The following is a 17,766-nucleotide window of genomic DNA, read 5'->3' as shown; positions in this document are numbered from 1 at the left end:
GACAACCCCGACCTCGACGAACCCTTCAACCTGGAAGAAATCAGGACCGTCCTTCAAAACCTTAACGGCACATCGGCCCCAGGTCCCGACGGTATTAGTAACAAGGCCCTTCGTAACTTGGACGAAGACTCCATCCGGTTCCTAGCGGATCGAATCAATCAGGTCTGGGATTCAGGCATGGTCCCGCCAGAATGGAAGCATGCCACTACGGTTCTCATCCCAAAGCCCAACAAGCCCTCGGGCGTCGAGAACCTTAGACCCATATCGCTCACGTCGTGCGTGGGTAAGGCGGCGGAACACGCCGTTCACAACAGAATCTCCAGATTCCTTGAAAACAAGGGACTGTTACCACACACCCTCATAGGATTTAGACCCGGTCTATCAACTCAAGACACCATGATTTTAATCAAGCACCAAATCATTGATGACCCCATTAGAAACGCCAAGGCCATTCTCGGGTTGGATCTCGAGAAAGCGTTTGATAACCTATCTCACCAATACATTGTGGACACCATTTCCGAACTCAACCTCGGAGCTAGATTCCACGCGTACGTCAAGTCATTCTTGGATAATAGGACGGCTACGCTCCGATTTGCCGACCTCTCCACGGAGACACTCTCGTTGGGGAGCAAGGGCACCCCCCAAGGCTCGGTCATCTCCCCTATGCTTTTCAACCTTGCCATGGCGGGACTTGCCGAGAAACTCGGACAGATCCATGGGCTCGAGCACACCATATACGCAGACGACATCACCTTGTGGGTCTCCAAAGGAACCCCTGGTATGGTGCAGTACATCTTGCAAGAAGCAGTGAACACCGTAGAAGAATTTCTAATTCCCACAGGACTCAGATGCTCGCCTACTAAGTCGGAGCTGCTTGTACGCAGACCCACGCAGAAGGGCCGAAGGCCATATTCAACAGACTTCGATTACAATCAGGAAATTACCGTACGAACGAATTCGGGACACGCCATCCCGTGCGTCGACAAAATCAGAGTCTTGGGTATGATAGTAGAGACTAAAGACGTCAATGCCTCTACGGTTCAGAAGCTCATCACAAAGACTAACAACGCTATCGGGCTCATCAGAAGAATTGCCAATAGACACAGGGGCCTCAAGGAACATAATCTCGTCAAACTCATACACGCGTTCGTCACCTGTCACTTCGCATACGTTGCGGCAATGCTCATTTGGTCAAGATCCGAAAGAGACAGACTCAATGCGCAAATCAGAAAGGTCACCAAGCAAGCCCTCGGCATTCCGACCAGCACCAGCAACGAGAAGCTGGGGCACCTGGGTATGCACAACACCCTGGAAGAAATTGCCGAGGCCCAGCAGCGCGCCCAGCTTGCTAGGCTTTCGACGACGCCTCCGGGGCGCACGATCCTAGCGAAGCTGGGCTTTGCTCAAGGAAACATAGAAAAAGACTTTGCGGACCTCCCACGGGACATCCGCGCTAAGATCACGGTCCGACCTATACCCAGAAACGTACACCCCGAAAACAACAGGGGCAGACGACAAGCGAGAGGACAATTCCTCCTTAACCAAGCCTTGGCAAACCGCGAAAGCTCAGCTTTTGTGGACGCGGCGGCATACGCGGGAAACAAAGCTTTCGCAGTGGCGATGGTGGACGGCTGCGGATCCACAAGACATGCAGCCACGGTAATCGCAAGGAAGCCTGAACAGGCTGAACAGGTTGCGATCGCCGTTGCGCTGACCAATGACAATATTTCTTACATCTACAGTGACTCCATAGCCGCAATTAGAGCTTTTCAAAAGGGCACGGTCTGCGCACAGGCTCTAAGAATTGTCACAAAGAAAGAGATTAGGCACCACGTCATATACTGGTTCCCGGCACACTTAGGACCAAAGATCGGCGACGTCCCCAACCTTAACGAGGCGGCACACGAGGCTGCGCGCGCGCTTACAGACCGCGCGGCTTCACCCGACCACTTGGAGAACAAGGACGCCCCCACTACATACAATGAAATCACTAAACACTACTACCTACAACGTAGAGAGTTTAGCACGCCACACCGCACGCTCACTCGAGCTCAAGCGGTTACTCTCAGAATGCTACAAACAGACACATACCCCACGCAAAACAGACTACACCACTACATGCCTGAGCTCTACGACAAGTCTTATTGCACCAATTGTAATACATCCCTTAACGTCTATCATTTACTCTGGCCGTGCTTGCAAGCTCACATAAACTCCGAACCGGACAAGCGCAAGTTTGAAGAAGCAATTCGGAGCGAAGAACTCGCTCCCCAACTCTGGGCCGTCCAGCAGGTCCACGACGCCGCCAGGAAGCTCAACCTCCCGGTTCCGTCGTGGGAGACGCCCGCTCCATGAGAGCCCCAAAGCTCTCGTGGCCTGCAGGACCTTTAATAAAGTTGATTTCCTTCCTTCCTTAAAACTAACCCGCCGAGGATGACGAGGGCGCCTTTGACGAAGATAGGTCCTCCTATCGAAACGTTGGCCAGCCTTTCTGAGGCACCTTATCCCTGTTTATAATCCTTATTCCTCGTCAGCCAGAATTAGTGTTTTGCTCTTTGTTCTTTATTCTTGAAATATTTTGAAGCAGTGGCTTCTCAGTTTCTGACTCGGTGAAGTTTCTCGGTGCGGCCACTATCTTAGTATTTTCTGCCTAATCGCTCGCGGGTGTGCTCAGTTCCGATAGATTTGTTCTTGCTGCGCACAAGGTTTGCAACGTAGCTGTTTGGTACATTGTAATAGCTTGTAGCAAATATATATTACAGCTAGTAACTCGCTTACTCTTGTGGACCGTCACGAAATATTCAGCTTCGACCATTCGTGCGCCGTAGGTGTAGTCCGTCATTTATTGTGCGTATACAGTGCGCATATATTCATTCAAATGTGCGCCCATTAACTTATTCTTGATACGTCGGCGATAGAGTAGCCGTAAGTTTTCCTGCCATTTGGGATAGATGTGTATAGATTACGTGCGCGAAACTTACTATGGCAGGAAGCGGCGCTGCTCCCTTTGTCATGGTTTAACAAGTGATACTCACTCTTTCTGAAGTTCTGGGGATGAAGCCCTTTCTTTGAAGGTTAGCGATACAAGGCTGGCGGATGAGCAAATCTCTGTATCCCAGAGGAAAGCCGTACATCACGAAGTGCCGGTAACACGTTCGGACAATTGCAGCAGCGGTCCGCGAACTTAGTCACACAGATTCATTCTATTCTATTCATGCCAGTCACTATTTTTGCAGCCTACTACTGCACACGTCTTCAATCCACATGGTTCAATCTAGCATGATTGGAGCACAGTGTGTTAGCGAAAACTCAGTTGCATTTTCGACAGCTGATCGCACAGAAGCAAGGTAAAAACAGTAATGGTTTCGTATTCGTGCGCGGTCGCTGAGGAGAGGCATGGCGCGCCGCCGTGAGCGCCATCTCGTTTCTGTAAAACAAACTGCTCCGCGAAAAGGGTCAATATAAGAAAAGTACCGCCATCCTTTGATAAACGCCGCTCCTCTCTCTCCTGTATCTTCGATTGGACGATGATAGCGCGCGCTTTTCCCTTCTTTATATTTTCTTTTTTTACGCCTCAGAGCCATGTTGAAAGTCCTCTGCGCAGCCGCCGGCGGCGGCGGTGGCGCGCGCCCGGTCTGAAAGCTTCAACGTGGACTTTCTAGGTGCGCCACCATCGACTTGGCTTTCGCAAGCAAAAAGTAAAGAAAAAAACAAGCGCTTTAGGAGAGGAGGCGACGGAGGAAAGAGTAGATGGCGGTACTTTTCTTATATAGGGATTTTAGGCACCCTAACCCAGCAGAAGACACGACTCTGACGGAACGCATCGGCACGGCTCTCTGAACGCGAGAGAACCGGCTCCCTTTCTCCAAAAGAACCGTCGCTCATTTTTACTGAACCACCGCTCCCTCGCTCTTTAAAAAGAGTCGCTCACAAGATCCGGCTCGCTCCTGAGCGACCCATCTCTAAATCCAACCCGCGACCTCGGATTCAGCAGCGCAACGCCATAGCAATCGCGGGGAGTAAGTTAGGCTATTCTCAAATCACCGAACAAAACGTTTACTGCCTCACGTGCACCTCTAAGCAGAAGTAATCCCTTCTGTAGTAGAAATAAGTTTCGATGGTTCCAAGAATCGACCATGAATATATTGTTAGGTTTAGTGTATTCGCCGAATAGCGGAGGCCGGGGTCATTATGCTACCGACGTCAAACAGCATTCCACTGAGTCAACGCGGGCACTGAAATGGTGAAAGATTCGGCATTTTACCAGATGGTGCGCATTTCAGTGACGGCAAATTGGCGGGGGAACGAAAGTGCGGAGGGTTTACGAAAACTTCAGCGAGAGACGCCAGGGCCTTGAGTGGCTTTACCTTCAAGCGAACTTGAGTCATTGACCTATCCCTGGTCGTCAGTGAAACACTGGCTCTGGTATGCCTGCTTCCCCCTTTCCAGGATCAGCTTGGGAGCGGCGCATGTGCTATGCGTCATCCTTCCCCTCCTCGGAGGCGGTGTGCTACGCCGATACGAACCGCCGGACTGGTTAATTAGAACAGTGCCCGTTTCCCTAGCGAGTTATCTAGGGAAAACGAAGGGTTTTTAAGAGTCATCCTCAGTGTGTGGAGTATGCTCTCCCAGAACGATGTAGTAGCTCTGACATGTAGCTTCTGCGTGCTACGGTGTACTGTGCTCCGTGCTCCTGCCAGCACGACTATGACCTTTCTCTGTAAATCAGTTTTTCTCTCCCATGTAAATGAACCTCTCTTCCCGTTTCTCCATCCTATCGACGTCGTATTCATCACTAAAGAAGAAACCCTCGTCGAGAAGGCATGGACGACGGCGTCGGTCCGCTAAGCCTCCGTGTAACGCCTCGGTAGCGTATGCCAGCTACCCGTTTCGAGACGCACCAGCGGCGTAGGTTAGAGAGCGAGCCTCAGTGTGATGCCAGACTCCGAGATCGCGACTCCCAAATCCTAAAATACCGACAGGGGGAGAAATGCAACAACGCTTGAGCGGCGTTGCATGTAGGCTCCCTAACGCGTGTGTGCTTAGATTTAGGTGCGCGTTAAAGAAGGTGATCAAAATTAATCCGAAGTCCCCCACTAAGACGAGCCTAATAACACATCATGTGTTTGGCACGGAAAACCTTAGAATGTTTTGAACAGTGAATATCACCGTGTCATTTAGCGATGGAGAGAGAGTGAGGGGCATGGGGCATTAAATGAATTTTCTACCCCAGTGGCTACTCGCGATGTCCTGTCAGTAGTCTGCGCGCCATCTTGGCGTACTTACCTCACACATAGTCATGCGCCAGCCGGTACAAGTGTATACAACTGCTAGATCTTGTCCCGGGACGTGGTTTTATTAAACTTATCTGTGATGGGGCAGGAATTCAGCCCGCGCACGTCTTGTATGCGCACTTGCAAGACTTGATAGGTGTCCACTGTAATTAGCGTAAAGGAAGGATGAACTCCGCACTTCGGATCGGAATTAGCAAATTAACAGGAGCTTGTCTTCCTGTCTCGTCCTGCAGGAGGGAACCGCTGACACGTAGCGCAGTTAAGGTAAATACAAGCGTTGTTCAGACGTAGATCATTTCACCCGTTACCTGGAAAAAAGGAAATCGAATCATCACAGCACGAAGCAATAATAATAAGAAGTCGCACTATCGCCCGAAAGGCGATGCATTGACAGCGATAGCAAAGTACAGAGTGGAGGCGGGTGCTTTGTCAGGTGTTGCAAAACACCTTTAGCCAAATCTTCCTCGGTTTGCAGTGTACACTGTCAACCGAAATAAAAAAGTTTTATTGTTAAAACTACACGAAGTTATGGTCGTAGCGTTATCGACCTTATACAGGGTGTTTCATTTTAGCTGCACCAAATTTTTAAAAATTGCCTGTGGCAGATAGCACAATTATAATCCTTGATCTAAACTACTCGATGAGGCGGCCATTACTTCCACGAGAAATCAAAACGCCTAATTGAGTAATTAGCATAATTACGCTAGTTAACTTTTTAATTAATGATTTTACGGCACATCTTTCAATCTACGAATTATAGCCGCTGAGTTCGCAAGGCGTATCCACTTGGAATGAATTCTCAGGACTGAACCAGTTTCGAGATATTAATTTTTAACGTGTCCGACGAAATGTATGGGCGTTCCAGTTAACTTTTATTGCGATAGCAATTATATGGACACTTCAACCGGATTTCTGCCGTCGGCGTCACCGTCGTCGTCGCCGTCATCGTCGCCGTCGCCGTGAGGTTCCCTATAGATAAAATCTTCGCCGCGCGCCGTATGCCCGAGCGGAAGCGTGCGGGGACGCGCGCTATCACGGAGAGCGAACGCACTCAATCTCCCACACGCAAGCAAGGAAGCCGGAAGCCAGCGCCGGAGGGAGCGGGGGGGGGGGGGGGGGGGCGCACTTCTCCTCTGCCAACAACCGCGCTCGTCTCGCCCGCACGGTCTCTTATCTCCCCACGGCTCTGACCTTTATGCGCCGTGCATTCGCCGCTCAGTTTCCGTTGAAGCGATAGACCGCACGTACCTTCGCCGCTGCGGCGTATATATGCGCTTGCTGCCAGCGTTTTGACAGTCGTTGTCTGCAGTCATTCAGTGTGATCTATTCGTGTTTGTTTGTGCGCGCTCACACCACGCTTGTTCATTCTGTTAGTAATAGTCGGGCCACATTTTCCAACGCACGCTACACATGCAATGCTGCCCGGATCGGCAGTGCAGCGCTACAGGTGTGCCCCTTCGCACGCGCTGCCCACAGGCAGCGCTTCTCATCAACACCACCGTTTCACACGCGCCTTCTCGTGGTCATCGAGTCTCTCTTCATGTCGGTCTACTTACGCCGCAGCACACCTGCTTACTTAATCAGCTCATGTTTACTACAATTCATATTGCTACCAAAGCCGCTCACCTTACTTCGTATGACATTGCTGTGTTGCTATCGCATTCATTGCTTCGCCCTTAGGGCGAAACTGTGACATTTTTTTTGAGGAAAACGCTGTTTTATGCATTGAAGCACAAAGTTAACTGGAACGCCCATGCATTTCGTCGGACACTTTGAAAATTATTATCTCGAAACTGGTTCAGTCCTGAGAATTCGTTCCAAGTGGATACGCCTTGCGAACTCAGCGGCTATAATTCCTAGATTGAAAGATGTGTCGTAAAATCATTAATTAAAAAGTTAATTAGCGCAATTATGCTAATTACTCAATTAGGCGTTTTGATTTCTCGCGGAAGTAATGGCCGCCTCATCGCGTAGTTTAGATCAAGGATTATAATTGTGCTATCTGCCACAGGCTACTTTTAAAGATTTGGTGCAGCTAAAATGAAACACCCTGTATATAGAGTGTTCTTAGGGAAAAGAGCGATCCCGCTGCAGTACACGCCTCATAGATAATTCGTTTCGACGGTGGCAACATGGCGTGTCGCTGTATTTTTTCAATGCTACAATCGTAACCATCGACTGTCATCGTTAGATGGGCTCTGCTGCAATATTTCACACTCACGCCACGCGCGGACTTTGCGGCGGCGGCGCTAGATGACGCAGCATGTTCAGGGGAAAACGCGAGAGGAATCTGGCTGCATTCGCGCCTCATACGTAACGCGTGTCCGCCATGGCAGTAGGATGTGTCGCTACATGCTAATGGCATTACCGTGGAAATTCATCGGGATCGGTGTGTTCTGCCGGAATTTTTTCTTCTTATTTGCATAATTTGATTAAAAAACTGTTAATCTCCCCTTGGCTTTTCGTGGCATTATTGCAGTTGTATTTCTTCGTGATTTGTCTCGTCCTTGTTCTTGATTTTGTACCGTTTCAAATCACTCGGTACTTAAAAACCTGGCCACTGTATTGAAATGAGCAAAACGGCGATGCGCAATTGGCTTCGTGAAAATAAGGCGACGAAATGCGGTTATACTTAACGGAACTCACATCACTGTTACGTATACGTTTTGCAGGACAGGATGGCGCCAGTGTCGCTCCCTAGAGGGGTTTTCACTTTCTGTTGGTTCTTACCGCCCTATATTCAAATATCTTCTCGAATTTTGAGATTGCCAGCCTCCATAGGGAGGTCTCAGCTTGGGGCACAACGACGGGCCGTGCCGTGCTGTTGCTGACCGCTGCGGCGGTGAAGCTTCCGCGGTAGCGTTTCACCAGGATCGCCTCCTTTCCGTCTTCTGGTGCGGCGAAGGTTGCGACTGTTACCCATGAGTACACCAACTTGATGCTGCCAGAAAAAGGAAAGAAAGAAAGAATGGGAGTTGCGATCCATACAAGAAATTTCTCTGACAGGCTCTTTAGCAGTAGAGATGCACTGTGTTGTAAGGGGCGTACGCTTAATGGTTTCTCATTGGTGGATTATTAAAGGTAATCGGAATGATTTAGCACAAATCCTGAGGCCTATACCAGGGACAAACTCGGCGAAACTCTCAAAATAAGTCAGTTGAAAATAGTATGGTCTATGCAGCCCTAGTGGATGAGTGACGTATACGTGGCTTTCGCAGCTGGAAATACATTAGCCACCCACTAGGGCTGCATAGACATCATCAAAACTTTTAACCTGATCGGCACGTTTTAATCGAATAATAATCGAATAATTGAATTTATGAATTTACGCATATATAAGGGAAAATTATTAAAATCGGTTACTTGTCTTGATACGTACACAGTGAAGAAAGAAAAGGCCCGGGGACGCCTAAGCACTTATGAGTTCTGAATACGAAGCATTAATTCCCAATTGAAAGCCGCTGAGCGGTCCTTAGAGTTTTGCGCTGCGAGTAATGTACCATAGGGGCACGTGCAGTAGCAGCAGCGGCGGCAGTAAGTACAAGTAATTTCCCCTTTGTTGTCCTTGGTGTCTTTGTTTGTTGACTTCTTATATATATATATATATATATATATATATATATATACATACATACATATACATACACATTGTAAAGGTGATAAAGGCCGACGCTCCGAATGTCTTTTAACAGCGACGCTGTTGAAGCCAGCCGTAATTTGTTGTAGTGCGTATCAAGAAACTATCAAGAAAATCACCGCATATCTACGAAGTGAATGATGATGAGTGGGCGAAGCACCGGGGTATCATTCGGGTAACCGTGAATCCCCCGTACATGCGAGAGCGCGGGAAGCGGCGGCAAAACGTCGGAAGCGTTCTCTACCTGAGATTGGTGGCGCCGATGCTCGGTTCAGGCGCGAGCTTCGCGAGCCCTCAGCTCCCGGTCCGCTTGCCGGCGTTGCCGTACTGCTGCAGCTTTGCGAGCCCTCAGGTACGGGTCCGCTTGCCGGCGTTGTCGTTTTGCTGCAGCTTCCCGCGCCTATAGACTCCGGGTCCGCTTGTTGTCCTGCGTCGCCGTGCTGCAGCAGCTTTGCGAGCCCTCGACTCCGCTTGCAGTTGAGCCGCCACTCTCGCCTTTTCATCCATAGCGGGCGCGCCGTTATCAGAAGCGACCGTTATCATCCATGGCTGAAGTGAGAAAGAGAGCGCGCGTCGGGAACGAATGCCTTGTGCACCGCAGCGCCTCTAGCGAACTCTATGCAAACCAGAGCTACGGACGAGACAGAAAGAGAGTGCGCGTCGGGAACGAACGCCCTTGTGCACTGCAGTGCTCCTAGGGGACTCCGTGCAAACCAGAGCTACGGACGACGGGCCACGAGGGAGGGACAAGGCTCTGCCCTGAAAGGTGCTTCGCCCGTAAAAGAAGCTTTCTTGCGGAGGCGGGATTCGAGCCCGCGTACACCCGGTCCCAAGGCGAGCGTCGTAACCACTAGGCTATACAGCCACGCTTGCAGAACATGCATTTATGGGAACCATATGATTGCGTTCGAGCGCCGTTGTCTTCGTCTACAGCTGGCGCGTTCGTACGCTCGTGCTCTGCGAGGTGTTTTGCGCGGTATGAGAGCGAGAGAGAGAGAGAGACGCATTCACGGAGCGGGTGAGCCGTGCTCCCTCAAGGTGGTGGTGGTAAGTGGTTCTTGAGGGAAAGGGAAAGGTTGGCTCAAGGGCTGCAGAATATAGCGCCAACCTTTCCCTTTCCCTCAAGAACCACTTATCATCATCGGTCTCCTGGAATGCGGCGTCGGCATTGGAACGCGGTGTCGGTGTTGCAAGCTGCGCTATGCAACGCGCAGTGACGGAGTCCGAGACGCGCGAAATAAAATTATCATCATCATGAGTAATAAGATGAAAAGTTCGCGCGCTCTTCCGGAAAATGCTGGGCTACGATCGCCCAGCTTTGCTGTTTCAAGCGTTGCGCGGCCGAGTGCAAGGTTAAGTTTTTTTTATTTCCTCGTTTTCCTCAAATAATGTCCACTTGAACGCGCTGAGTGGTCCTTTCCAGCTTTGCGCTGCGGTACGTACCATAGCGGTACGTGCTGCCCGAGCCAGCAAGCAGCAGCAGTCTGAGGTGCCAATGACGTATGCCACCCATGCGGCGATGCCCTCTCCACTCACGCAATACCTGCTTAACTTCTTACAAAAGCTTTGTGTCAGAATTTAAGTTAAGAAAAAGTTTTGTGGCGCGCTAGCGGCCAAGCAGGTGTTCTCTTTCGCCCGCTCCGTTCCCTCGAGGCGCGCTCGTGACGTGGCGTCAAAACGAATGACAATGCGAGTTTAGGTGCCGTATCGCTGCTACAGATGACAGACACCGGCTTTTTCGCTCAACGAGCCCTTTGACCCTTTCGCATTAAAAAAAAAAAAAAAACGCGAGAGAAAGCGGCGCCGAAGGTGGGCGGCTGAAAACTAGGAGCGCAATTGGCACTGCCCCTCCCCCTCGCGAAAAAAAAAAATCATATCGTCCCGATGTTGTAAACAGAACATGGAAACAAAACATGAAAGTTTGAAAGCATGCAATGAAAAAAAAAAGCTGTCCATGAGTTTGCTAACGGTAAAAAAAAAAAAAAATCGCGCAGAAATAAGTATGCGTAAGCATTGTGCCACTTGCTCATCTCCACGCGGCGCGTTGTGATTATGAATCTTATGAAACTTAATCCGACCAGTATAACCGACAGCGCTGCAGCGACACGAACTGCTGCGGACACCGGTGCAAGGTGAATTGATGAGGCAAGCGAACTACTGCAGGTGGAGGCGCCAGCTGCGCTGATGACGTTCCGATCCTTATAAGCCGTTATCGCTCCTTAGCGCCTTACCCATCCGCGTCGAACCATTACCAATCGTGATCAACTGTACTCCGGCAATCTATCTTGAAAGCAATCTACGATGGGGACAGAGTGCGCGAGTGCTGATAGCTTCGTGTGCTCTCTGTTCTCGCCGCTTGGCTCACGTTAAAGCGAAACGCGCGGGCCCTATTTTGAAAGCGATTTGCGATAGGGATAGAATGCACCGAGTGCCGATAGCTGTTCTCTCCGCTCAGTTCGCGTTGAAGCGAGAGGCAGCACGAAGGTGATTTCGCTCGCTGCAGCAGGCCCTATCTTGAGAGCGATCTTCTTACGTGACGGATGGACGGGCGAATTTCCTCGTTGGGTAGCGCCCCCCCCCCCCCCCCCCATAGAAATGCTTACACATTTAAATATTCTTCAGGCCACGGTGCACGATATATACTCTTTAGGTGGGGACACTTCTCGGCTTGCTTGCTAGACGCGATCGACCAGATAAAGTAGCATCGGCGCGCGTCTATTGGGCCGGTGACGGCAGCGGATACCTATCGGCGGAACGACGCAACTTCAGTTCGAACGCAGGCGAGAGCTTGCTCAGACAAGTGAGGCGCGCATGCCCTCTCCCCCACGTTCTCCCCTCTCCCCGGTGACCTAATTTCGTGCGTCACTCAATAATTTCGGATTTCCCGCGAAGGGCCGGTTGCTATTGACCCTTTTCGCGGCGATCCCGTGGGCGCTGCCATGTTTGATCACGTGGTGACGCGTCTATTGCTTGCCTCAACTGCCTCCGTTGCCTCCTTGTTTACAATGGAAGTGTATGACGCCGGCGCGGCTTAGAAAACCTCTGTTTTCGGAGATATCGTAGACGGTGACTAGGTGGACGAAACGAAGCTTTGATCACAGCTTCAGAGAACATGCAAAAGCACTTTCGGAGCTGATTAAGCTATGTCCAAACGGCGCAAGCAGCGTATATGGCGCTTGTTCTAAAAGCGGGGCTAAATATGTATTCCAAGCTATCCCAGCTTTCCGATTATTAATTCAATCAGGATTAGTGTGTTTTACTCATTGTTCTTTATTTGGCAAACATTTTGAAGCAGTGGCTTGTCAGTTTCTGACTCAGTGAATTTCCTCGGTGCGGCCACTATCTGATTATTTTCTGCTATCTGCTCAGTTCCGATATATTTGTTCTTGCTGCGCAAAATGCTTGAAACGTAGCTGTTTTGTACATTGTAATACCTTGTAGCAAATATATATTACAGCTAGTAACTCACTTACTCTTGTGGACCGTCACGAAACATTCAGCTTCGACCATTCGTGCGCCATATATAGGTGTAGTCCGTCATTTATTGTGCGTATACATGCAGTGCGCATATATTCAAGTGTGCGCCCATTCACTTATTCTTGATACGTCGGCGATAGAGTGGGCGTAAGTTTTCCTGCCATTTGGGACAGATGTGTATAGATAACGTGCGGGCAACTTACTATGACAGGAAGCGGCGCTACTCCCTTTGTCATTGTTTAACGAGTGGTACTCACTCTTGCCAACGTTCTGGGGATGAAGCCCTTTCTTAGAAGGTTAGCGATACAAGGCTGGCGGTTGAGCAAATTTCTGTATCCTCGAGGAAAGCCGTACATCACGAAGTGCCGGTAACACGTTCGGACAGTTGCAGCAGCGGTCCGCGAACTTGGCCACACAGATTCGTTCTATTCCTTAACTTGTGCAGTCACTATTTTTCCAGCCAACTACTGCACATGTCTTCAATCCACATGATTCAATCTAGCGTGATTGGAGCACAGTGTGTTAGCGAAAATTCAGTTGCATTTCCGACAGCTGATTGTACAGAAGCAAGGTAGAAGCAGTAATGGTTTCGTATTCGTGCGCGGTCGCTGAGGAGAGGTATGGCGCGCCGCCGTGAGCGCCATCTCGTTTCTCTCAAACAAACTGCTCTGCGAAAAGGGTCAATACCAATGGAAGATTAAACCAATAAAGAGTTTTCTGTGTTGAAGTTGCGTCGTACCGTCGATAGGTATCCGCTGCCGTCACCAGGCCGATCGGCGGGCGCCTTTGCTACTTTATCTGGTCGATCGCGTCTCGCGAGTGTCGTCACCTAAAGAGTATATATGTTGCACCGTGCTTCTGGCGCACGACGCGGACAACTTCCGGTCGCCCATGAAGTCGTTGGGACTGTGTCACTCCGTAGGAAACAACTTAATAGACGAGTGGTCCTATTCGCGGCTAACTTTGTAGGGTCCGAAGTCCTTGCAAAGCAGCTTCTCACTCAGACCCCGGCGGCGGATCGGCTTCCATACGATAACGCATTCACCGGGCGCGTATTCTTGGTCGCGATGTCGTAGGTAGTAATGGCGCGCGTCGGTACGTTCTTGTCGTTTGATGCGTGTTCGGGTGAGCTGGCGGGCCGGACCGGGCCTCCTTGGCTCGTTGGAGAACGCCGGCAACGTCCGTGTGGACGTCGTTGTCATCGACGTGGGCCAACATGGCATCGTTCATGGTAGCAGCTGGTTGACCTTAAACTAGCTCTAATGCAGTCATTTGCGTAGTCTCTTGCTGCGTTGTATTGTACGCGAATGCGCGCATGGAACGTATGGGAGAACTTTGTTCCAGTTCTTGTTCTCAGCGTCGACGTACATGGCGAGCATATCGGCGAGAGTTTTGTTTAAACGCTCGTGAGGCCATTAGTCTGGGGGTGATAGGCGATGGCTGGTGGGGCTGAAACGCACAAACCACTGTGTCTGTTCTGCACTGAACGCCGTTCCCTTGTCATTGATGAGGACCTCAGGTGTACCATGCCCCAGAACAATGTTTCCCACGAAGAACGTGGCCACTTCGACTGCAGCTACAGGCGGCAGTGCTTTTGTTTCAGCAAACCGTGTCATAAAGTCTGTAGCGTCGACTACCCGCTTTTTACCGGAAGTAGACGTCGGAAAGGGGCCCAGCAGGTCCATCCCTATTTGCTGGAATAGTCTCAATGGTGATTCAATGGGTTGAATGAGTGCGGCTGGCCTGGTAGGTGGCGTTTTACGACGTCGACAATATCGGCAAGATTTTACATAGTGCGCGACGTCGGCGTTTAGATGTGGCCAGTAATATTTATCTTGAATAATTCTCAATGTCCGAGTGAAACCCAGATGACCTGCCGTCGGCGCGTCATGGGCCGCGTTTAAGGCTTCTCGCCGCAGGTTTGCTGGTACGATGAGGAGGTACATTGTTCTGTTCGGCGCGTGACATGACATGACAAGAACTTTATTGAGGTCCTGAAGAGCTCACGCCCAGGGGGACCCGAGATGAGCCGATGGCTTCACCCATGACGGGACTGGCAGGCTAAGACCCACCGCAACATCATGGGCCTTCTGGACGGCCTGGAGTTGTTGTAAATGTTCTGGACTTCGGAGGGCGGATTCCCAGGAGTCTTTGGTTAGAAGTGAAGAGGCCTCTAAGGCTGGGCACAGCCATAGCATGTCTTCAAAATTACAGCATTCGTATCCGCAATTGGGGCATTCCTGTGAGTTTTCCTGATCTATTAAGTGCATTAAGCGAGGAGTAGGGTAAGATCTAGTCTGTAGCATTCTAAGCTGTAGAGGCCTGGGCCCTGTCAAGTTTGGGGTGTGGCAGGGGGAAGGTTCTATGGCTAAGCTTATAATGAGTGGTAATCTCATGATATGTATGGAGCGGGTCTTTTCCTAGATCTATGGGAATTTCTGAGGCCCCAGATACGGCTGCGCGGTTAGTGAGGTCACGCGCACACCTATTGGCAGCCTCATTCGGGTTAATCCCATCCTGATTTCTTGTTCCTTGCCAGGCTATTGAACATTACCTTTGTCTTCTGCATATTAATCTTGATACATACTTTTACACTTTCTCAGTTAAGCTTGTTTGTTGTAATTCGTCCCGATCGTTGCTGAGTAGGACAATGTCATCTGCAAACCGGAGGTTGCTGAGATATTAGCCGTTGATCCTCACTCCTAAGCCTTCCCAGTCTAAGAGCTTGAATACTTCTAAGCATGCAGTGAATAGCATTGGAGAGATTGTGTCTCCTTGCCTGACCCCTTTCTTGATAGGTATCTTTCTACTTTTCTTGTGGAGAACCAATGTAACTGTGGAATCTTTGTAGTTAAGGTCTCTTAGGCGTAGCTAAATGGACTCTTGAGGACCTATGAAATGCGTGTTATTGTAGGTCATGAAACAGCCGCCTACGTCTTGGTGCTCTCATGGTCGTTTCGTTAACTTTGTAGGCTCCCCGCACACTGCATCGCATAACACTGATTCCCACAGGGTGTGGGATCTGCCGGCTTTTTTTTTTCTAATGGCGTTTGTGAATGTCTGCGTGAGCTTCGTCCGGAACGCTGTCCAAGACGTGAAGGTCACTTCCTGGCTTTGGAACCATGTCCTCACAGATTCTTTTAATGAGAAATAAACGTTGTGCAGTTTCTCCGTGTCGGACGAGCAATTGAATGTGACAGCTCATTCAAATTGTTCGAGACACTCTTCGGGGTCGTCGTACGTGGCTCCTTCTAAGGTCAGTGGCTGCCGATGCTGGTGCAGGACGACTGGGCCTGTCGATGTGCTGACTATCATGGTGGTCGTTGCCTTTTTCACCTGACAAACTGGAACTGGCAAGGCCCAGTTTCACTTCTGGTGGCACCTTCTGCCCTCGGCGGCTCCTCCTCAGCTCCCCAGTGTCCGCTACTTGACTGTGCTCCTTGTCGTCGGCGGCACGAAACGGGTCCGTGCTGCTGTGCTTCGTCCCTGGGGTGTCCTTTGGAGCATAAGCACCTTCACCAAATGTCGCGTAGTAGTGGCGGTGTGCAGGAAGGTAAAAGTGATGCGTCGTAGAGCAATAAACTGATGCAGTTTATTGGGTGAACTTGTGCCCGCAATGATAGCAAAAAGAAACTTGACGGCGGTGGAAAGAGCAAGCTTGAACGTCGCGTGTCGAATCCAGCCCGTGCGCTCACTCATTCTTTATTTATAAATGTCCCCAGAACCTCGGAGCATGCGCGTCAAGCTTATCTGACGGACCCGTCTATCGAAAGTTTCAGGACGCATCTATAGTCTGATATCGCTGGCGCATCTTTGCGCTACAACAAAAACGCGATAACAAAGCGGTGTCGAAGGTGGGCAGTCAACAACTAGCGCACGTGGCAATATGTGCAGGATGTTTCAGTTAATTTGGGCAAACTTTAAAGATATGCAAATGCTACGTATCTGGACCGAACCAAGGTAATGTTGTTTGCCGTCGCTTGGAGATACTCACACTTTTTGTCTCCCGCCTAATTAGATAATTAGTCTTAATTAATTGATCAACTTCTCAAATATTATAGTTAGATGAAAAGTGTCAATGAGAAACTTGTAGAGCCACATGAAATACTGTGTATATAGCACAGAAGCATGCCTGCTGCCACATGCTGTTGTGCGTCTAAAGAAGTGCGTATGATAGTCAACAAAAGGTGCGCGCCCAAGGCTAAACATAAAAACAAGCTAATAATAAGTACTATTACGTCTCCTCCCTCTTGTCGTGTTCGTGGTATTCTTACGAATTTTAAAGATTAGAGATTGGTAGGTGTGTACTATAGTCTTGACACAACCAAACTAACACGACCAACTGCGGTGTCAAGAATATTTCTTGCTAAAACCTCATTGAATTTACGGTTTAAGTCACAATCTGCACATGCCCCAAATGCTGTTTTGGCCTCACTTACTTTGTTCCCGGTTGCCACTGTCCGTAGAAGAGCACGAACCCTCCCACATTAAGGAGCACGTCTTGCATCATGAAGAAGTACGCGAAGTGACCCGGCAATTTCCTAACCTGCAAACGAGCACGCAGTGAGCCTTTTCGTGTGTTTCTCATTGCCCTCAACCTATATCGTTCACACAAAGGAGCGAGCGGGAAATACAGGCTGTCACTAAAGGTAGGGACAATGTGGTATTTGATTTTCAACGCGGTTGACATCCTTAGCTGTCTTCCCCTACTGTGGCGTGCCTGCTGCTGTCTGGTAGCTAGTCTTTGAAAGGTCGCCCTCGCTCGCTCGCGAAACTAAAGAAAAAAAAAAAAAACGAAATTTTATTTCCGAGGGAATTTAAGCGAGAACGCGCGCTGTTCTATAGCTGATTATAGAAATTAAGTTTTTACGCCTGATGAAGACGCCTATATGCAATCCGCCGTATAGTTCATTCCAAGTCAGATTTTATTTATTTTTATGGATACTGCAATCCCAGGAAGGGATTTTTGCATGGTGGGGCGTACAGATACAAGCACGAATCAAATATTCACTTCCCAATTAGTTTCAACTGTGCAGAGACTGCGGTGTTAAACTTTATTTCGATAATGCGTCGCCAGTCCTTAGCGCGTACCCGAATAAAATGCTTATGTACTCCAAATGCGGCATTTGGGCTTTTCTTATTATGCGACGCCTTATGTAATTTCACGCCATGGCAAGAATGTTGTTTGCTGCGAATGCCGCGATATGAACCCGCACTTAAGGTGTGGCCACGCATAGAGGGAATGGACTCTAGGGCAACCGAGTTGTGGAGAGGGGCGGGAATGAGGGGGGACTCGCTCGTTCGTTCGATCATTCGAGCTATTCGCTTACATTGAAAACCACTGTGGATTGTTCCTGC

General features: G+C 49.7%; 1 protein-coding gene across 1 annotated transcript in view; it reads right to left on the bottom strand.

Moving 5' to 3' along the window:
- Positions 1-5,348: 5,348 nt before the first annotated feature.
- LOC119448932 (uncharacterized) overlaps positions 5,349-17,766 on the bottom strand; it is a 28,334-nt gene continuing 15,916 nt past the window's right edge. The window contains exons 3-5 of the mRNA XM_037712138.2: positions 16,848-16,954; positions 8,025-8,235; positions 5,349-5,602 (exon numbers count right to left, since the gene is read on the bottom strand). Coding sequence (XP_037568066.2) covers positions 5,576-5,602; positions 8,025-8,235; positions 16,848-16,954 — 345 coding nt within the window. The 3' untranslated portion in view covers positions 5,349-5,575. The remainder of the gene's footprint in view (positions 5,603-8,024; positions 8,236-16,847; positions 16,955-17,766) is intronic.

This window comes from Dermacentor silvarum, chromosome 4 (assembly GCF_013339745.2).
Source record: "Dermacentor silvarum isolate Dsil-2018 chromosome 4, BIME_Dsil_1.4, whole genome shotgun sequence".
Classification (NCBI taxonomy): Eukaryota; Metazoa; Arthropoda; class Arachnida; order Ixodida; family Ixodidae; genus Dermacentor; species Dermacentor silvarum.
Note: the sequence above shows the minus strand (reverse complement) of the source record. Positions and strands in the feature narration are given on the sequence as shown.